The sequence below is a fragment of the Narcine bancroftii genome, chromosome 5 (genome assembly GCF_036971445.1).
Source record: "Narcine bancroftii isolate sNarBan1 chromosome 5, sNarBan1.hap1, whole genome shotgun sequence".
In the NCBI taxonomy this organism is placed as follows: Eukaryota; Metazoa; Chordata; class Chondrichthyes; order Torpediniformes; family Narcinidae; genus Narcine; species Narcine bancroftii.
Genome location: NC_091473.1, coordinates 252,632,031 through 252,654,323, shown reverse-complemented (window position 1 = coordinate 252,654,323; position 22,293 = coordinate 252,632,031). Strand labels below are relative to the sequence as shown.

Here is a 22,293-nt window from a genome sequence, read left to right as displayed (position 1 = left end):
TTTGCAGATTTTCGTTTTTCTCCAAGTGTTTCATACCCAGTTCTTGGAAAAAACAACTAATAGTGACCTTAGATTTAAAGAGATTATTTTTTTGTCAAGCATCTTTTTTTATGTTGATGGGAAGGAACTCCAAATTGACACCATCTGTTCCACGGAGAAGATATTCTGAAGACTTCCTCCTGAAAGGGCTGATTTTAATTTTAGGATTATATTCCTCTTTGCAGAGGGAATGTTTCAAATTACCCGATCAAATCCCCAAATCTTCATCATGGAGGTGAGTCACGAGGCAGTCTTTTGTATTGGCATGCAGTTCCCCGGCTTGCTCACGGACTTCCTGAATGAAATCTAGTTTCTGCCCTCCTTTCCACAACACCCCAGGGGGACAACCTGGGTAGACCCTGGGGATTTATCCACCTTTAAACACTGAGACCACCAGTGCCTCCTCTTTCGCAATGCTGACATGTTTCAGGATATCTCGTCCCCGAACTCACTCACATCCATGTCCTTGTCAAGATAAATTCAAAGGTGTTTATTTACAACCTTGCCCATGCTTTGCATCTCTACACTGATGGGACATCCTTGTTTAAGAAGAGATGTGTTGAAGTTGGAAGGATGATTCTGGGAATGAAAGCGTTATCATATGAGGAATGTTTGACGGCTCTTGACCTGTGCTCTTTGGAATGCAGGAGAATGGTGGGGGGTGTGGGGGGATGGTGGAATCTCATTGAAACATTTTGAATGTTGAAAGGCATGGACAGAGTAGATACCATTTCCCACAGTGGGAGAGTCTAGGGTACAACTTCAGGACTGAAGGGCGCCCACTTAGAACAGAGATGGGGAGAAATTTCTTAATTCAGAGGGTGGTGAATTCATGGAATTTGTTGCCACAGGTGGTTGTGGAGGCTGGGTCATTGGGTGCATTTAAGGCAGAGATTGATAGGTTCTTTATTAGCCAGAGCATCAAAGGTTATGTGGAGAAGGCTGGGCAGTGGGGCTGAGTGGGGAAAATGGATCAGCTCATGATTAAATGGTGGGGAAGACTTGATGGGCTGAATGACTTATTTGTGTTCCGTCTTATGGTGTTAAGGTCTTGTCTTCCTAGTTATTATCCTTTTATAATTCCTTAATCCCTTCCATAATATATGTGGAATCTTCCAGCATCCTCCTCTACCTTTTTCTGACAAATATGTAACACGTCACCTGTTTACCCTCCTGATATGAGTGTATTCCAACAGCCCTTATACTCCTTGCTTGAGTCCAGCTGCCTGAACTTGACATATACTTCCCTTTTCCTGACCAAAGCCTCAATGTCCCTCGCCAACTCAGGTTCCCCCATCCTGCCAGCCCTACCCCTCACTCTAACAGGAACATGGCCCAGAGCTCTCCTTATCTCACTATTTGCCAGGAGTCCTTTCCCTGCTTATTGCCTCTCCCAACTGCCTTGTGTGAGGTCCCCTCCACTGAGAGAGAGAGAGAGTGCGTGAAAGTGAGTGAGAGAAAGAAAAACAGTTGGGGCAGAGGGAAGGCAATCAGTGATCATCACACTCCATGGGTCCTTGGATTCTGACACATCTACTCACCATTTGCTGGGCTACACTGAACTTGGACTCCTGTCCTGAGAGAAGGAGCGAATGTCAAGAGGGCGAAAGACTTCTCTGGGTTTCATTAACCCCACCCCTTCTTCTCCTGTCATCTCGCCATTCCCTGTCTTCTTTCGCACAGACATGGTAAATTCTACCTCGACCCTTATCACATCCAATGAACACCTTTTGTTGGTCTGGATTCCTCCCCCATTGTTTGAATTCTGAGACTTTCCGATACATCCTGCTTCCACCTTTTCTAACTTTTCCTTGAAGGGCTCAGGCCCGAAACATCGGCAATGTATCTTTGTTTCCTATAGATGCTGAAAAGACCAGATGAGTTCCTCCAGAGTTTTGGTGTGTATACCTGACCCCTCATGGCGATGGGGAGTAGAGAGTAAAATAGGAGGGGAGCTAGACGGACACTCACCTGGTCACATGAAGCACAGCGAGGTTTAAACAGGTCGGCGTGGTGTCGACCACAGTATATCTTCCCATCCTGGTAGAAGTAGATCAGGTCAACTAGCAGTTCGTGGCAGGTGAAGCAACAGAAGCAGTGTGGATGCCACATTGTGCGGTTGCCTGCTCTGTGCGAGAAGACGGCCACATCCCCACCGCTCACCTTCACGCCACACTGGAGACATACAAACAAACAGTTAGTCTCCATCCTTCCCTAACCATCTCGAATGACGCTACCCTATGATCCTTCCATACCCTGGCACTCTCCCACCTCTGGACTAATGTGTACATACTCCAGTGTCGATCACAGTCCTTTGGCCTATGTTCTGGAACACCCTCTATACCTTCATCCCTCACCCCCAGCTCCTTCTCCTAATCTCCTTCTCGACTTTTCCCCAAACCTCCTTCCCACGATTTCTTCCCACTGACCTCCCATCCTCCCTCCTGATTACCTCTACTACTTCCTCCCCAATGTGTCCCCTAAAGACCTTACCCGACCTCCCGCCTACTTGCTCCATCTCCTTCCCGAGCTCCACCCCACCTCCTCATTCTGACCACCCCCCAACTCCTCCCCAGACCCCCCCCAACCTTTTCCTGTGACCTTGAAATGCTGAAATATGATTCCATAGAACATTACAGCACAGAAACAGGCCCTTCTAGTCTGTGCCAAACTCTTTTTCTGCCTAGTCCCACTGACCTACACCCAATCCATACTCCTCCATACCCCTCCCATCCACGTACCTGTCCAAATTCTTCTTAAATGTTAACATTTAGCCCACATTCAATACTTTAGCTGGCAGCTCGTTCCACACCCCCACCACTCTCTGTGTGACAAAGTTCCCTCTCATCTTCCCTCTAAACTTTTCCCCTTTCACTCTTAACCCCCGTCATCTGGTTTGAATCTCACCTACCCTCAGTGGAAAAAAAGCCGACCTACATTTATTCTGTCTGTCCCCCTCATAATTTCAAATACCTCTATCAAATCTCCCTTTTTCTATGCTCCAGGGAATAAAGTCTTAACTGGTTTAACCTTTTCCTGGAACTCAGTTCCTGAAGTCCAGGAAACATCCTAGTAAATCTTCTCTGCACCCTTTCTATCTTATTCATATCTTTCCTGAAGTTTCCTGTTGTCAATGGTGCATGTTTCAGAATATGTCCATCAACCTAAATGCACTGTTCCCAATCCCTTGGGACAAGTTTCTTTTTTTTTGTCGTAATTTATTCCATAGATAAGCTGCATTTATAATTTTTAATTAGACTCCACTGGGGTGGCACGGTTGGCGTAGCGGTTAGCGCAACGCTGTTACAGTGCCAGCGATCGGGACTGGGGATCAAATCCTGCACTGTCTGTAAGGCCCGTGTCTGCGTGGGTTTTTCCCAGGGGCTCTGGCTTCCTCCAACTGCTTGAAATGTACCGGGTGCTGCAGGTAAATTGGGCATCACGGACTCATGGGCCAAAATGGCCTATTACGGTGCTGTAGATCTAAATAAAAAATTCCTGAATGCCTGACCTTTTCACAGGGTGCTCCTGATGCAGTCAGAGGGAAGACTTGAACGATTCCTCGCCCCAGAGCCTCTCTCTTCCTCTGTCCGCTGAAAATCCGCAATTCCACCTTCTCCTCTTCGCTGAGTGACTGGCAGTACTTTTCCTTCAGGAAGAGATGAGTTTGTTAGTGATGGAATCCTACAACAGGGGCAGAGAATCCATCGCTGTTTGCTGCTGTAAAAATACAGAAATTCCCAAGGAACGAGCGTCACGGTTAGTGTGACTGGGGTTTGAATCCGGCGCTGTCTGGGAAGGGTTTGTACGTTCTCCTAGTAACTGCATGGGTTTGCTAATTGGGTGTAAATGGGCGGCGCAGACTCGTGGGCCAGAAGGACCTGTTATCGTGCTGTATCTCTAAATTAAATTTAAAAACCTGACATGGACCTTTTTGTGCTTTGCATGTGTTATATTAAAAATATTTTTAATAAAAACACTTTGCTTTATAAAGCTTTGAGGTAACCCTTTATGATAGATACTTACATCATTGTCATGGGGTGGAAGCTGGTAAAGGAGCTGTTTTACACGGAATTTTTCTCCGATGCTGTTGACGTACGGAATGTTTTCTTCTGGCAGGCAGTGGAAATACTGGTGAACCTGTGAGTGTAAAACCTCTTGTCAATACTCTTCATTGCAAAAGACACATCATTACAAAACAAGTTATTAAATTAATCTTTTTTAACAACACGATAGAAGCTGATTCTAGTTGTAAATCACAAATTTCTGCAGACACCGTTGGATGAAGTAAAAACACAAAATGCTGGAGAAACTCAGCAGGTTATAAACGTGTCATTTATGTAGCAAAGGTAAAAATACAGAACTGAAGTTTTGGGCTTGAGCCCTTCATTAAGGTATGGAAGAATGTCGGCAGGCATCCGAACAAAAGGATGGGGGTTGGAAAGTGGGGTGGGACAAAGCAGGAGGTGATAGGTGGAGAAGGAAGGGAGGGGACAGCAATGATCAGGAGGAGGAGAAATGGCTGGGTGGGTGGAGGGGGAAGGGAGGGGAAAGAAAGGCAAGCAGGTTAGCGGAAAGTAGAGGTCAATGTTGCGGCCATCTGGCCGCCTATTTAAACCTGCAGCACAAATGAAATTTCTAACTTCTCTTTTTGAAAGAGAATAAAACCTGGCGCGGGTTAAAATAGGAGAGAGAAAAGAAGAAGAATTCACATACAAATGGGATGGAAAATTGATGGTTGGTGTCAAAGAATCACCATTGTTGAAACACCAGATTAATATCTGGATTAAAAATAAAGAATTAAATTGGTGCAAGAGGACGTCGATCGTCCAAAATGCCTTTGACTGAAAATTCACATATCTTTTGCAAAAGATCATCAATTTTTGGGTATTTGGTTTTGTAAGGGAATTATACATGTTGAAGACTGTTATGAAAGAGGTGAATTAATGTCATTTGAACAATGGAGAAATAAATATGGAATAACTGAAAATATCTTTTTTGTTATTTCCAATTAAGAGCATATTTGAGAGACAAGCTAGGACCAACCATATTGTTGCCTGGTTTTAGTAGAAGTTCTTATTAGGAGAGAAATTTTTAAGAAGTTTACTTCTATAATATATTCTTTATTACAAATAGTAACTCCTATTGCGGCATTCATAAATCTAAACAGGTGGGAACTAGATTTGAATATTGCAATTGATGAGCAAAGATGGACAGATTTATGTAGGGATTGTATCATAATACTATTCATGTAAGGTATAGATTGCAAAGGTTAAAACCTTGTGTTTTTAATTTTTAGTTAATTTTGTGCCTGTCTCTTTAAGAGAACTATTGTTCGTAGTGTGACCATAATGACTATGATGTAATATGTCGTAATATCCACCCAGCCACTATTCATTATTCTACAAGATGTGAGGGAAGTGTGAGCAGGAGAAATTTTTCTTTGAATTGTGTATCTCTTTAAATACCTTTATTTATCTCTTTAAAGTTTTTGTCTTTCTTTAAGCTTGTATTTCTAAATACGTTTTGTATCATTACACAGTAAATACTTTGTTATTCATCGTTATGAAAGTCTTAATGTGACGTTATGCAAAATGTTTAACCATTTTATCAACAAATTAAAACTACATAAAGTAAAAGTCACAGAGTTAGATATATTGGATTAAGCTCATGCTTTGGAAGATGATACTTCGAAATTAGGATAAATTAGAATAAGGAAAGTGTCATCTATGTAGATTAGTTCAGTATAATTTTTTTTACATCAATTATATCTAACATCACAAAAATTGAATAGATTGAAATCAGATTTATCAGATCAATGTTTTAGGTGTGGTGAAGATGTAGGAACTTTTTTGCATTCAACTTGGTCTTGTCCTATGGTCAAGTCCACCTTTTTGGATGGACTTAGCGAATTTTCTGGAACAAGTTACAGGTGTTGCATTTCCACAAAATCTAGATTTATTTTTATTAGGAAATACTGAAGGAACAAGACCTAAACTAAAACTGTCAATATATCAATTGGAATTTGTTAAAGTTGGATTAGCGGTGGCGAAGAAGTGTATTGCAGTTTCTTGGAAATCAGATTCATTTTTGGGTACGGCAAGATGAGATGTAGAAATTCAAAGTTGTATTCCTTTGGGAAAATTTATATATCATTTGAGAAATAAAAATGCTACTTTTTATTACAAATGTGATGTCCATATACTCAAACAATAGGCTTAAATTTGTAATGTTGTGCTCCCTGCAAGCCTGGACCTATGAGAATCTCCTCTGCATTGTATTAAAGAACTCTGTTGAAACCTGTGTGCGAGACGGCGACCATCTGTGCAATCCTGAACGTTTCTTCTTTTTTTCTTTTATATTAATTATTTTGGGGGAGTGGGGTTTGGTGGGGGGGGGGGGGGGTGGGAGATGGAACCGTAATGTAGGTAGCTTCTAGTTTGTTTCCTTTTTGCCATTTGTATTAATTATATACCTGTTACCAACCTTTGACTACTATATGACAGAGAAATATTTAAATAAAATATTCAAAAAAAGAGAATGGCTGGTGCAGAGTGTTACTTAAAATGGGATGAAATCCAGCAATTGAACTTCTTTGAGTTCAGATGGCCGAAATCTTTTGAGGCAAAATTTAAATTGGACTGAAGAAGATGAGATGAAGGATTGGGTGGTCCTGACCTGCTCGGGCCTGAGCCCCGGAGGAACCCAGGCATATTCCTCCAGAGCACAGCCGGAGTCGTTGTCCGAGGGTGCATTTTGTTGAAAGTCGAAGGTCATCTTGCTGCCTAGTTTTGGGTTCTCTGAAGTCCTGGAATCGAGCACAGACATCCTCCAACCCTTTGTTCAACAGGACATCAACCTGAAACAGATTAGAGAATATATTAGATTTTAAATTGAGACATACAGCACAGTAACAGGCCATTCTGGCCCATGAGCCTGTACCCCCCAAATACACCCAATTAACCTTCCAATCCGATAAGTTTTGAAAGGTGCGAGGAAACAGGAGCACCTGGAGGAAACCCACGCAGACACAGGGAGATCGTTCAAACACCTCATGGACAGCGCTGGATTCGAATATGGGTTGTTGTAACCACTATTGCTATCGATGCTTTAGAAGGGGAGTGTGCATACACTGGCAAGACTTCAAGTGAGAGGGGAAAGATTTAAAAGGGACAAGAAAGGAACCTGGACTTTTGTTTTATGTGACTTTTTAATTGCACTATCTACTGTAAGTTGGGGAGGTTGACCTACCTGGATAGTGTACAAAATAAAGTTTCTCACTGTATCTGGGTTCACATGGCCTTCTCTACATTGGAGAGATTGGACGCAGACCGGGAGATTGCTTCGCTGAGCACCTTCGCTCCACCCGCCTCAGCGACAAGGATCTCTCAGTGGCCGACCCCTTCAATTCTGCGCCCCACTCCCACACCGACACGTCTGTCTGTAGCCTCATGCTCTGCCAAATGAAGGCCAGATAGGAACGCCAACATTGCATTCACCTTCTTCACCGCCAACTCAACCTGGAGGTAAGTCGATTGAAGTAATGTGTGTCAATAAGATATAACACACCTGAAATAATATCTCTGCCCAGTCAGGTACATCTTCCAACCAGAAATAAAACCGGCATTGTTATAGCACAAGTGCCCCTCAGTCCCCCCTCACCTCCACACACTGGTATAAAGACCTTGAGTTGTCACTCAGCTGTCCCCCCCCCTCCCCCGCCCCACCCCTTCAGTTCAATGGTGATCTTCGGAGCTTTTCCCTTTAAAAATTAATTGAAAGGCTGGAAGGTTTTATTTCAACCAGGGACAGATGTCACTGTTGAAATGCCAGTTGAGTTTTACTCCCACAGGTGCCAACCCCATTAAAGCAGTCTGATTTCAATCACATGCTGAAAACAGTCGCAGCTCGTGCTAATGCTCATGGATCTGTTCAACTTGATTTAAAGTGTCTGCCTCCTGAAGTGGCAAGGAGCTACTCACACATAGCTCGATCGACACCAGGTAGCAGCGAGGAGCCTGCCTCCCCACCTTGTTTTGTTGAGCTGTGGAATTCTTTGGCACCGGATTGCTTTCAGAAATATCTTCTGGCAGGCATCGTACAGGGGCTGGAGCAAGGTCAACGATGACCTTTTATCGTTTGACTTCTATTCCAGCGCTCTGCATGCAGAAACATTCTGCACTGTGGTTAGTTCAGCTCATTAGCCACCCACTCACTGCTCACGATACAGGAACTGACTTGCTTGCCCACAGCCAGGTTACTTTAAATGCTAATAACTCTTCCACTCCAGTCTTTAATCAGAGAGCTCAATTCATCAACCTGGAATCACATCTTCATGACGTCCTTTGTCACTAACCTTCAATAAAGGCGAGTTGTAATTCTTCCTCAGCAATTTCTACTTTAACTAACATAGGCGATGCGTTAACTTGCCTGCGTGAACTTGGCGCATTCTCTCCTGGGGGGGGGGGGAGTCGCCCCGGTTTCTATCAATAATCTCAAAGATTTGCTGGGAGGTTAATTTTCCAGTGAATAATAGGTAGGGGAAAATTTGATTGTTGTGGAGTAGGTTTACACGGGTTGGCACAATGTCGTGGGCTGAAGGGTTGTAAATGTTTTCATGTTCCGTGTTCTGATATTGCCCCTCTAGAATGGGGAAGGGGGCAAGATGATCTCAGGGGAGTTGGTGCATGTGTGGGAGAGAGAGAGCAGTTTGCAGGGCTTCCGGGAAATGAGGAGAGAGTGAATGGGACTGAGGGGCTGCACTGCTGGGCTATTGCAGAGCTGATGGACTGAATGATATCCTTCTGTCAATAAGTCAGGTCAATTTTATTGTCATCTGATTGCACAAGCACAACCTGAAGAAACAGCGTTCTCTGGGCCTCGGTGTAAAACACGCAGACACACACCCAGATGTAATACACATACAGACAAACAATACATATGCAGGACAGGTATTCATTGATACAAATAAATATTGTTTTGTGAATATGAGAGTCTCGGAGGGTCAGTGTGAGTAGTTCCTTTGGTCGTTCATCATTCTCGCTGCCCATGGGAAGAAGCTGTTCCTCAGCCTGGAGGTGCTGGCTCTGATCCTCCTGTATCTCTTCCCCGACGGGAGCAGCTGAAAGACGCTGTGTGCGGGGTGGAAGGGGTCCTCAATGAATTTGCATATCCTCTTCAGACATCGATAGATCACGTCAATTGCGGGTGGGGGGGGGGAGGGTGGGGAGGGAGACATCAGTGATCCTCTCTGCCACTCTTATGTAAATTCAATGACGTGCCCATCAGGACATATTGCGACGTCTGTTTCAGTTTGAACGATAGAATATTACAGAACATAAAGGGGCCCTTCTAGCCTGTGACGATCCATTTTGTAGAACTGTACCTCACGAAAAGTCTTTCATCCCAGCTCATCCATGCTACCCACATCCCATTTGCCTGCATTGGGCCCACATCCTTCATGTAAACTCTACCTGTCCAAATGTCTTTTGCACGTGTAAAATGTACCTGCTTCTACAGCTCCCTCTGGCAGTGAATAATTGCCCCACAGGTCGCTCTTAAATCTCTCCCCCTCTCTTTAAACCTCTGTCCCTCTGGTTCCTGAATCACCTACAGCGGGAAAAAGAAGGCAAGCATTCACGTGCAGAATCCCAGCTGCAGGAAAGATATCATTAAGCTGGAACAGCTACAGAAGGGAGTTGCAAGGATGTTACTGGAATTGGGAGGCTGGCAAGATTGGGCCTTTTCTCCCTGGGGTGGGGGCATGGGGGGGCATGGGGTGGGGGGTTGGTGGGGATACTACCAAGGTTTATAAATCCATGAAGCATATCGATAAGATAGAACAGTACAGTACAGGCCCTTTGGCCTGCAATGTTGTGCCGACCTTTAGACCCTGCCTCCCACATCACCCTCCAGTTTAAATTCCTCCACCATCTGCTCTTCTAGTGGCCTCTTGAATTTCACCCCTGTACCTGCCTCCACCCAGGTAGTGCACCAACCACTCTCTGGGTGAAAAAACCTTCTAATATCTCCCTCAAACTTCCCTTAAAGCTGTGCCCTCTTGTATTGAGCAGCGATGCCCTGGGAAGGAGGCGCTGGTTGTCCACTCTTCTCCTCTTAATATCTTGTACACCTCTATCATGTCTCCTCTCATCCTCCTTCTCCCCGAAGAGTAAAGGTGTTCATAACCAGTTAGCATAGCCTTTTCCCGAGAGTCGGCAAACGTAAAAACAAAAGGGCATAGAGAGAAGAGAGGTATGAGGGAACTTTCTTCAAGGACAGGGTGGTGGGTCAATGGAAGGGGCTGCCAGAGCAAGTGGCCAAGACAGGGATATTGTAATGTTGAGAAAGACATTTAGCCAGGTACTCGGAGAGGAATGTTTAGAGGGATTGGGGCTGAGTGCAGGACACTGGGACGAGCTCGGTGAGCTTGCCCGAATTGAGCTGTGATCTTGTGATCTTGTGAAAAGACTGGCTGAGTTCCTCCAGCATTTCGATGTGTTTTCACTCCAATCTCAGTGTCTGCAGACGTTTGTGATTCACTCTGGTACAGTCGCTACACCCCCACATCAGACACCCAAACAACACTCATTCAGAAACTCATTTAAGGACTCCAACTTTGCACATTATTTATCACTGAATATTTATTCTCTGTATTGCACGTTTCTTTCTTTCCTTGCTTTTTCTCTCTTTTGCATACGTACCGTTTCTCTTGTGTACAGTTTAATGTTACTGATATATAGAATCTTGGCCCGCAAGAGAAAGAATCTCAGGGTTGTATGTGTCGTCGTGTAATTAGTCTGCCAATAAATCCAAACTTCAAACACTGAACAATGTGAGAGGCCACAGGCTATTGTTAGAGTGAGATGGGGGTGGGGGGGGGGGGCATCGCTTCTCGTCCCTTTGACTAAGATCAAGTGTAGAGCGGGGTTGGGGGATGAATAAAAGAGACGGGTGATTAGAAACTGAGGATTGTTGTGTGGACTAATCCAGGCAGCATTTAGCAGAACCAGAGTCCCTGAGAGTGGTCTGCCACCTGGACAGGGGGCTCTTGGTTGTGTGGCAGCAAACAATTTGCACCCACTCCATCCCTCATGACTGAAACACATTGCCTAAGGTATTCCCCACTCCCCCCTCCCCCCCACCCCTGAGGCCTCCCTCTTTGTAGTTGTAGCGCAGATCATGTTGAAGCCTACCACCGTTGCCCCACACCAGCGCAGCTGAGATCGTTGAAGAACTCTTGCTTATTTCAGTGTGTAAAGTGGCCATTCTCAATGGGGACCATACACCCTCGTCCGGGGCCACAGCACAGGTAAGGGCACTGAAATCATAAATAATTTTTAATGTAGGAGAGAAGTGCAGAAGAAACCAACTAAACTTGACTGCTTCACAGGGTGGGGGGAGGGCCAAAAACTTTGAGTCCTAAGGGTGGGGGAGGGCCATGGCCATGGCAGGTCTAAATCAAGGAATTCCCTCTCCAACAACTCTGTGGGAGCATTGTCATAAGAAGGACATCATAACCTGAGATTCTCAAATCAGCTAGGCCTTGACAGTAATGGCTGCAGAACAAAAAAAAGTGAACACATTCAAGGTCATTTTATTTCTCCATTTCATGGCCCACATTCCCCAACTGTCACCTTGCTACCCATCGTTATTACCTTCCCCGTAATCTTGCTATGGGCAGTATGGTTAACGCCAGCGATCGGGACCGGGGTTCGAATTCCGCCCTCTCTGTACGTTCTCCCTGTGTCTGTGTGGGTTTTCCCCAGGGGCTCCAGTTTCCTCCCACCATTTGAAAAGTACTGGGATTGTAGGTTAATGGGGTGTCTTGCTCCCTGCAAATGTCCTTATATCTTCAAAAGCACACCAGACCCAATTTTATTTGAAGTTCCTTAGCCACACCAAAATCTGCTACATCCATGCAAATTCACCCAGCTTACTTTGAACACATTAAACCTCGGTGAGTTATACTTTGGAGAATAATGATTTTTATTTCAAATAAATTATTTTGAAATTCTTTTCATTCCTTCATTCAGTCATACTGAAGAGATTTTGTCTTTTGTGAAAGGGGATGCTTTTTTTGGGTCTGCTACACTGACTGTGGAAACCTCACTTCTGGGAGGTCTGGAGGTGCCCAGTCAGTGACCTGCATCCAGACTTCATTCCTTTTCCCCGTCTCCAGGGGGTGCAGATGTTCCATTTCCTTGTCCTTTGGCTGTTAAGGTAGAAAATGATCAGGTCTTTCATCAAGAGCCAATCAAAAAGTTTGTTCACTCTGTCAAAAACAATGAGAAGATGGAGGAACTCAGCGGGACAGTCAGCACCCATGGATAGTTTGAGAAGACTTGCAAATTTCTACTGGTGGACCGTGGAGAGCATTCTGACCGGTTGCATTACCGCCTGGTACGGAGGGGCCAAAGCACAGGACAGGAAAAGACAACAGAGGGTTGTGCACTCAGCGAGCTCCATCACCACCGTCAGTGTCCACACTATGGAGGAAATCTACGAGGGGTGGCGTGGTTAGCGTGACAGTTAGCACAGCACTATTTCAGTGCCATTGACCCAGGTACAAATCCGACACTGTCTGTAAGGAGTTTGTACGTCTCCCTGTGACTGTGTGGGTTTCCTCCGGGGGCTTCAGTTTCCTCCCACCGTTCAAAACCTACCAGTGAGTTGTAGGACAAGTGGGATATTTGGGCATCTTGGGCTTGGTTCTGTGCTGTACGTCTAAAAATGAGCAGCGTCTCTACTAAAGGACCCCCACCACTCAGGCCGTGCCTTCTTCACTCTGCTACCATCGGGAAGGGGGTCCAGGAGCCTGAAGACGAAGACCTAATGTTACAAAACCAGCTTCTTCCCCTCTGACATCAGATTTCTGGACAGACAATGAACCACAGACATGACCTCAGTTTCTCTTCTTTTGTCCTCATTTATTTATTTTTTAAATGTAAATTATATGGTAGCAAAGTTCACTCTGTGATGCTGCCACAAAACAAATTTTGTAACATGTTCATGACAATAAATAAATTTGATTTTGATACTGAAATGGTCAATCAGCATTTGGGGACAGGACCCTATATTTGGTCTAAAGAAGGGTCGATATCATATCAAAGAGGATGTGAAGGGGCTAAGGTGGAGGGAGAGACCTCTGGGAATCTCAGCTGGTTACAGATAGAACATGAAAATTCCACACAGACAGAGCCAGAGATCAGATCGAGGGGAGGGAGGGAAAGGAGAGGGGAGGAGGGGGGGTGAAGGAGAGGGGGAGAGAAAGTTGGAGGAGGGGAAAGAGGGGAAGGAAAGGGGAACAGAGAGGGAGAGGAGGAGGGAGAGAGGGGGAGAGAGGAGGGAGAGGGGAAGGTAAGAAGGGAGGAGGGAAAAGGGTGAAAGAAGGGGAGAGAGGGGAAGATGGGACAGAGGAGGGGAGGGCAAAAAGATGGAGGGGTAAAGAAGGAGGAGGTGAAAGGGGAGCGAAGTGGACAGAAGGAGATGGAGGGGTGAGAGGGGGGAAAGAGAAGGGGAGAGAAAAGGGGAGTTGGAGAGGGAGGAGGGAGAGAGGGGGATGAGGAAGGAAGAGGGAGTGGGAGGGGAATGGAGTGGGGAAGAGAGGGGGGAATGAGAAAAGGGAGAGGGGAGAAAAGAGGAAGGAAGAGGGTGAGGGGGGGGGGGGAAAGAGAGAGCCCATCAGATAGTCAGCAAAATTTGAGAAAAACAGAGATGATTTTACCTACTGCCCTAAATTCTAGTTCATGGATAGATTTAAATTCTTCAGCTGTCATGGTGGGACTTGAACTCATCTTTGAATCGATGGGGCAGAATTCTTGGCTTCTGGTCCTGCAATTTAACCATCTCACTCTGGACTGTGACATTACTGTGTTCCTCTCCTCACAGACTGTCTGGCCCGCTAAGAAACATGTTCAGCATTCTCTGTTTTCCTCTTTGTGTTTGGTGGGGCATTTCTTCAAAATTCCTAAATCAGAGAACGAGAAATCGGATTCAGATTTCCGGGAGTCCATCACCACACGGACTGGACTTCAGCTGATCTATGCTCAGCGTTCTAACAAAACCCCGACCTAAGATAATTTCTTAATTTTTCCAGAATATCAAGCTTTGATTTGCAAAGTGATAGGCACCTTACAGACAGGCAGAAGTTGCTGCTTTTAGTTCAGGATTAGCAAGCAAGGAATTAGCGAGTGATTTGCAGGACAAAGTCTATCAGGTACAACATTTGTCAAGTCTCCATTGCAGCACGAGTTCGTACTGTGTCAAAAAGATGCGTGCTTTTGCTTCATTATAACCAGAAATGTTATATCACAGGGTGCCCAAATCCTGACGATATTCACCTGGATGGGAATAGTAACCAGTTCATTCTGACTGGGAAGATCAAGACAGGACTTGTATCAGCATTGCCTTTATAAGTTTTTCCCTTTCAAACAATGACAAAAGAATTTGTATTTACTTCACCTCAGAAATATCCAGCAATTATTCCCTGCATTGTTTCGAATTTCGAATGCTGAAAGGATTGGACAGAGTTTGATGTGAATAAGATGTTTCCCTTGGTGGGTGAATCTAGGACACGAGGGCACGATCTTAGAATTAGAAGGGACCCATTTAAAACAGAGATGAGGAGAAATTTCTTTAGCCAGAGGGTCGTGGATTTGTGGAATTCGTTGCCACCTACAGCCGTGGAGGCAAGATCATTGGGGGAGTTTAAGGGGGAGATTGACAGGGTGTTAAGGGATATGGGGAAAAGGCTGGAATTTAAAACTAGATATGAGAACAGTTTAGCTTAGGGTGGATTTTTGGAGCAGTCTCAATGGGCTGAATGGCCCACTTCTATTCCTTGATCTTGTGATCTTGTAGGAAATCTACTTGTTGAGTCATCCACATGGAAACGGTCCATTGTACAAACGTCAGGCATCCGTTTTCACCAGCCAGTCACAAATGGCACTTTATTCATCATACAATCTCAGAACAGACCTTCCATCCCAGCTCGTCCACTATGACCATTCTGGGCTAGTTCCCTCCGCCTGCATGTGGCCCAGATCCTTCTAAACCCTTCCTATCTATAGATCTGCTCTTGCCATGGCAGTGGACCGTGAAACAGGAAGAACATTCCCCCCCACCCCACCCATTGACAAAGAGGAGTTGAGAGAGAAGGCCCTATAGGTCGGTGATCATGGTGGCAGACCAGTGAAGGGCTGAGGGACCCACACCGGCGGCTTGTGGTCAAGGGACCTGCGTGAGCTGCGTGCTGCTGGCTCGGGGGAAAAAGGTATTGGAGCTGGGAGTTGAGAGGGCACTAAAGACAAGAAGGGCCTCGGGCACTGAAAGCTTCCTGACCGTGTCAGGGGTTCTAATCTGGAGCTCGGGCGGCTAATGGATTGAACAGGGGTCTGTGCAGCTGCAGAGGCTGTGGGAGGCGAATCCACAGACACTCAGTGACTCTTAAGGGACTCCCTTTTGCTTCTCTTTCTCTCATACTGTAAGGGGCATTGGGTAACACTAATAGAGTCTCTTTGTCTGCCTTACAGCAGGCAGATGGCAATTTCGAGTAATATTACATGCTCCAAATATTACATGACAATAAAGGAATTTTGAATCTGGAAGCCATGAAAGTCACAAGGGCGATTTGCAAAGAAAGAAAAGTATAAACTTTACAAAATATGTTGTAGGTGGTTTGACATAGACTCTGTTTCTAAGATGGATGATTGCAAACTGTGCTGGATATTGCATGGGAGGTGTGTAATACTTACCCGATTCACAGCCTTCCCTGTGTTTACATGAAAAGCAGCAAGGTCCCGCAACTATTTTTATTCCGATCACATTTAACAGTGGGTCGAGTTTTGGATAATACGATAAAAACCAGTTTCAAACCAGTTTTCCATCCCAAAGCCAGAATGTGACAAGACTCCAGGGAAGCTGGAATCCTTCCAGTTCAAGGAAGGGTGAAAGCAAAGCTTCCTTCTGATTGTTTGATGTGAAATAACTTTACAACACTCCATTTTATTTAAGATCAAGTCACTATTTCAAGTCGACTGGCTTGGATCGAAGGGGTCATGTCTGAACATGCCTACTGGCAGTCTGAGAGGAGGGGATTGGATGATTCCCCTGTCAATCAAGCTTGGTGGTCACTGGGGCCAATTAACTAAGAGGTGATTTTATGATTTTATGACACTTTCTACTTTCACCATATTTAACTGAAAAAAATTACAGTAAAATCCCTGGTATCTGGAAGTAAATCAACTGGCAAAAAAATTGAGGAAAATAAAAAAATATGTAAAAGAAAAACAATAAAATAACATATTAAAAAATAAGTATTTGTAATTGTGAAATTAAATGTTCCGTGAAGTAACATAAACTTTGGTGAAGATGCGAGCAAATATTCACCCTTGGTTGGGCTTTGCTTGTAGCAGCTGGTTGAATAAAGTTGTGTGAAACAGCGATGGAGTCGCCCAGGCTGAAGAGCGGGTTGATGCCGCTCGGCGTTGGGGTAACTCTCTTAAAGTGTCTCCTTATCCCCGCTTAGTAAGGGTCACTCCGGTCAGAAGTTTCATCTGTAAACTTTGGAGAGGGGAGGGGGGGTGGTTAATTATCTACAATGTTATTATTTGTCTTTCAGGCGGCTCCATGGAGGGGGAGAAACCTGCAGGTGCAGCGACGGTTAAATGTTTCTCTGTTCATTGCTCTAGATTCCAACGTCTGAAGCCTCCTGTGTCTCTTCATTGGGTTAATGGTTCAGGCAATAAACATTCTGGTCTGGACATCTATGTGCTATTGCTGTGGATGCTGAGATAAGGTGTGTTGAGGTCGCGTGTTTATGTGCGTCGGGAGCCACTGGTGACGTATCTGGGGTGACGCACGAGAGTAGTAATGCGTATGCTTGGGTCAGAACAGGGGGCATGGAGGGGTGTGTACACCGTGATGGACCACACGCATGCGAAGGGGATGCAGGAGGAGGAGATTAAGACCATCGCGATCATCCTTGCGGTGGAGAGCCATTGAGAAGGTCAGTGGGGTTTGGTGGGGTGGTGTTTTATGGGATGAAAGAAGAGTTGTAGTGACTGAGAAGGATAAAAGGTTGGCTTCATTTGTATCCAAGAGTGAGTGAGTGTGTGTGCGCATCACATAACTCATAGCAGTTAGTGCAATGCCTTTACAGTGCCAGTAATCGGGACCAGGGTTCAAATCTCGCGCTACCCGTAAGAAGTTTGTATGTAATCCCTGTATCTGCGTGGGTTTTTCCCGGGGATTCCAGTTTTCTCCCACCGTTCAAAACATACCGTGGGTTAATTGGGTGTAAATTGAGTGACGCGGACTTGTGGGCCGAAATGGCCAGTTTCCGTGCTGCATGTCTGAATTTAAATTTAAAACTACAAGTGAAAGGCTCTCTATTGTCAGACAAGACTAGCAGAGAGTTGCCACACTCCAGAATCAGTTTGCGAAAAAATAGAAAGGAGAGCAAGAATACACGGCAATTCCTTTCACCGACAGTGAATGGAGGCTCCTGCTGTAGCTGCCTGCCTGTATCCAGATGCCTGTGCTCCATCCCACCTCCTCAAGATACACGATCACAAGATACAAGAGCAGAAGTAGGCCAATCGGCCCGTCGGGTCTGCTCTGCCATTTAATCATGAGCTGATCCTTATCACCAGCTCCACTCCCCGTAACCTTTGATACCCTGACTAATCAAATCCCTATCAATTTCTGTCTTAAATGCACCAACGACAGCCATCCATATAACCATATAACCATTTACGGAGCGGAAACAGGCCACGTTGGCCTTTCGAGTCCGCACCGGTTCACTGATTTTGTGCGCCTTCTTCAGGCATGGGTCCCGGTAGATCTTCATTCAATAACGATGGATGAATTCAATGTAGATGGAATCAGTTTGGTGACAATTTGCCAAAATTCTCTGGACAGGTCCCAGTAGATTGGAAGATCCTGGAGTGAAAAAGATCCGTGGCAACAAGTTCCACGACTCTCTGGCTAAAGACATTTCTCCACATCTCTGTTTTAAATTAACCTTCTTTTATCCTGAAAATTTGGCCTCTTGTCCTAGATTCTCCTTGTTCCCTGATCAGAAATCCCCAGACAGCTCTTGAAATATTTGATACAGTGGATCACCAAAACAGCCGAGAAAATCGCTGAGGCCTGCCTTTCCTCTGTTGACATTTATTTTTATTCCCTGTGAAGCAGTTAAGACCGTAAGACCAAAAGACAGAGGAGCAGAAATGTGCCATTCAGCCCATCGAGGCTGCCCCTCTGTTCAATCATGAGCTGATCGATTTCCCCACTCAGCCCCACTGCACGGCCTTCCCCCTATAACCTTTGATGCCCTGGCTAGTCCAGAACCCATCAATCTCTGCCTTAAATATGCCCAAGGGACCATAAAGATGAATAGATGAGATATATTCACAGTTATCCTTGTGCACTTAGTAGTGCCCGTTTTTTGAATACTTTATTTTAAAGTTTTCATACATGTTGCATGCAATCATTTGTGTACATCCGCCATATTGTACAGATTATTCCTGACTACAAAAAAGAATTATTCCCCCTTCCCTTAACAAACCCTCCCTAGCCCCCACACCCTAAACAAAAATCAACAAAGTGCTTACGTATTCTCGTATTATGTAGTAACATGTTAAAGAAAAGAAAGAAACTGGAAAGAATGACTGGATTGTACTGGGATAGGCTGTGGGGCACCAAGGACTTTATCAAACAAGGATCTTTACTCATCTTACGGGTGGCGATGTTGGATCCAGCGATTGGAAGAGATAAAATTAAACCACAATCCCTATTTTTTGCATGTATGGGCTCCATATTTGTAAATATATATTATACTTTATTCCTCAAATTATAAGTAATTTTTTTCTCATGGAATACACTTTTGAATTTCTGCACGTAAACTATCTACATCAGTGGTTCTCAACCTTTTTCTTTCCGCTCACATCCCACTTTAAGTAATCCCCATGCCATCAGTGGTTGCTTAAGGTGGGATGTGGGTGGGAAGGGAAGGTTGAGAATCACTGCTCTAGACCCAATTGTTACTGAAATATTTTGCTTGAGAAAAATTGCATTGGCCCATTTCCTTTGGAGTTCTGAAACCGTGCACATAACGAGTCTATTAGGGACGGTTAAAACAGTGGGTTTCAAACTTTTTCTTTCCACTCACATACCACCTTAAGCAATCCCTTACTAATCACAGAGCACCTATGCATATGTACATTGTACAGCGTGTCTGACAATAAACTCATTAGTATTTCCTTATCATGTAAGGAGGGTAAACAAACAGGACTGATGCATGAGTGGTTCATGGAAGGGACAGACTCAATGGGCTGAAGGGCTTGTCTCTGTGCTGTATCACTCTAGACCTTTTTGGGACTTTCTGCTGCAGATCTGATGAACCAGTGAGACAACGTTGTTTATTTGAGCTTGTTGACCTGTGCCAAGATCAACATTAATGCAGTGAGCTCCCAGTCAGGCTGTTCCTTCTTTGAATTCAGATAGACATCTTACCCAAACAGAGGTAATTGGCAGTTGCTTTTATGGCTGGCCGTGGTTACTCAGAGGGACAACGTCAGTCATCCATACAAGCACCAGCCTCTTGTGCAATGGGGACCTTGCTCCCTGCGAGCTGTTCCGGGCCCTTTTACACGCAGCGGAGAGCCAAATGTTGGCGAGTGGAATCTTGGATTCTCCTGATGTGATCCATCCCCGATGCCTGCCCTCTGTCAACGCACTCTTCTTTACTCAGAAGGAATCGATTACATTTGAAAGCCAGTCCAGGTTCATTCATTTCTGCTCTATCTGTACAATAATTTCCACACCACTGACCACAACTTCTCGGCAAGAATATCTTTCATTATCAATGAAATCACCGCAGCACGGTTATCCCAACACTGTTCCAGAGCCAGCAAACCCGGGATTGAATTCCACACTGTCTGTAAGGAGTTTGTATTTTCTCCCCACATCTGCATGGGTTTTCCCCGGGGGCTCCAGTTTCCTCCCACCGTTTAAAACGTACCAGGGGTTGTAGGTTAATTCAGTGCAATTGGGAGGCACGAGCTCGTGGGCTGAAAGGGTCTGTTACCTAAATGAAATGTCTAAATAAAAATTAAATTTAAAAATCAATATGCTTTATTGCAGCCCACACCACCACGTAAACCAACCTCCCCTCCAATGTCTCCGTCTAAGTCTCCTGCCACCTCAGGAAGTTCCACCTTGATGGAAGGGCCCAGGCCCGATTCATCAGTTATATACCTTTACCTCCTGTGGACGCTGCGAGACCGGCCGGATTCCTCCAGCCCCTCTGTGGCATTTACTACAATCACAGAGCCTGCAGACTTTCATTCTAAGTTAAAGGACCCCACCCCACCCCGCTGCTCTCCGACAGCAGCATCTCCTGTAGATGTACTTAATAATGGGGAAGGTTTTGTCTGTAATCTCCTGAGCTGTGTCCACTACCTTTTGGAGGGCTTTACACTCATGGGTATTGGTGTCCCCATACCAGAACATAATGCAGCCAATCAGACACTTTCCACCCCACCTCTGCAGAAATTTGCCAGGGTTTCTGATGTCATACCAAACTCCGCAAACTCCTGAGGAAGTAGAGGCACTGACGCATTTTCTTCTCGATGCCATCATGAAGGGTCCAGGAAAGATCCTCTGAGATAGTGACTCCCAAGAACCTAAATTTGTTCACTCTCTCCACCTTTGATCCCCAATGATCGCTGGATCATACACCTCTGGCTTTCCTTTCCTGAAGCCCCCAATCAGCTCCTTGGTTTTGGTGACATTGAGGGAGAGGTTGTTGTTGGTGCACCATTCAGCCAAGTTTCAACCTCCCTCCTGTAAGCTGACTCATTCCTTTCCTTTATACGACCCACTACCATGGTATCGTCGGCAAATTTGTAGATAGTGTTATTGTCGTACTGAGCCACACAGTTGTAGGTGTAAAGTGAGTAGAGCAGAGGACTAAACACAGCCCTGTGGTACTCCGGTACTGATGGAGATTGTGGAGGAGAAGTTCTTACCAATCCTCACTGATTGTAGCCTGGAGGGGAGGAAATCAATGATCCAATTACACTTAACCCTAACCCTTACAATCCTTATGTATCTTCTCCCCCCACCCCTCACTTTAAACACACATTCTACCCTTTCCCCTAGGACAGCATGTGATGGTTTTATTCTGGTGAAACAAATTCTGACTGTCCACCCCATCTATACCTCTCATGAATTTATAAGGTTCTATTAGATCTCCCCTCAGCTTCCGACGCTCCAGTGAAAACAACCCAAGTTTGTCCAACCTCTCCCTGCAAATAATCCCCTCCAAACCAGCCAATGTCCTGGTTAATCTTTCCTGCACCCTTTCCAAAGCCTCCATATCCTTCCTGTAAATGGGTGACCAGAATTGCACACAGCAGCCAAACCAGTTTTATTATGCTGGAACGTGGCAGTAATGTATTCGGTACTGGTCACCTCATTGCAGGAAGGACGCAGCTGCTTTAAAGAGATTTGCCAGGACGTTGCCTGGATTGGAGAATATGTCACATGAAGCAATCTTGACAGAACTAGGACTTTTCTCTTTGGGGGATCAAAGGACGAGAGGTGACAAAACAGAGATAACGAGGGGCTTTGATAGGTGGACAGCCCCAGGGACAACCATTTAAGATGAATGGAGGAAAATTTCGGAGAGATGTCAGAGGTAATTTTATTTACACAAAGAGTGGTGTGTGCCTGGATTGCATGGCTGGGGGTGGCGCTGGAACAATAGAGACATTCAAAAGACAAGCTCATGGATATAAGAAAAATAGAGGGTTCTGGGTGTGAGGGAGGGAGGGAAGGGTTAGATTGCTGTAGAGTAGGTTTACTTGGGTCAGAAGAGAAACATAAAAGTCTGCAGATGCTGCAATTGTGGTAAAAACACACAGAAATGCTGGTGGGCCTCTGCCGCTCTCCCAGTGGCTCAGGCCTTGAATATCTTTCCCTTCGATGGACGCTGCAAGACCTGGCTGGGTTCACCCAGCACTTCTGTTTTTATTACAAAGGTCGGCACAACATCTTGGGGTGAGGGGTCTGTACTGTGCTGTAATTATCCACACCGGTTTTTTTCAACCTTTTTCTTTCCACTCACATACCACTTGAATTAATCTCTATGCCATCGGTGCTCTGTGATTAGTAAGGGGTCGCTTAAGGTGGGATGTGGGTGAGAAGGGAAGGTTGAGAATCACTGTTCTAGACCCAATTGTTACT

At 45.1% G+C, this 22,293-nt stretch overlaps 1 protein-coding gene across 2 annotated transcripts in view; it reads right to left on the bottom strand.

Annotated features, from left to right (window-relative positions):
• Positions 1 to 22,293, bottom strand: part of LOC138765208 (prickle-like protein 1) — an 80,375-nt gene that overhangs the window by 21,675 nt on the left and 36,407 nt on the right. For both annotated transcript variants that reach the window (XM_069942152.1, XM_069942151.1), the window contains 4 exons: positions 6,718 to 6,898; positions 4,066 to 4,179; positions 3,551 to 3,688; positions 2,011 to 2,214 (listed from right to left, as the gene is read on the bottom strand). In XM_069942152.1, the coding sequence (XP_069798253.1) occupies positions 2,011 to 2,214; positions 3,551 to 3,688; positions 4,066 to 4,179; positions 6,718 to 6,867 (606 nt within the window). In that variant the 5' untranslated portion in view covers positions 6,868 to 6,898. The remainder of the gene's footprint in view (positions 1 to 2,010; positions 2,215 to 3,550; positions 3,689 to 4,065; positions 4,180 to 6,717; positions 6,899 to 22,293) is intronic.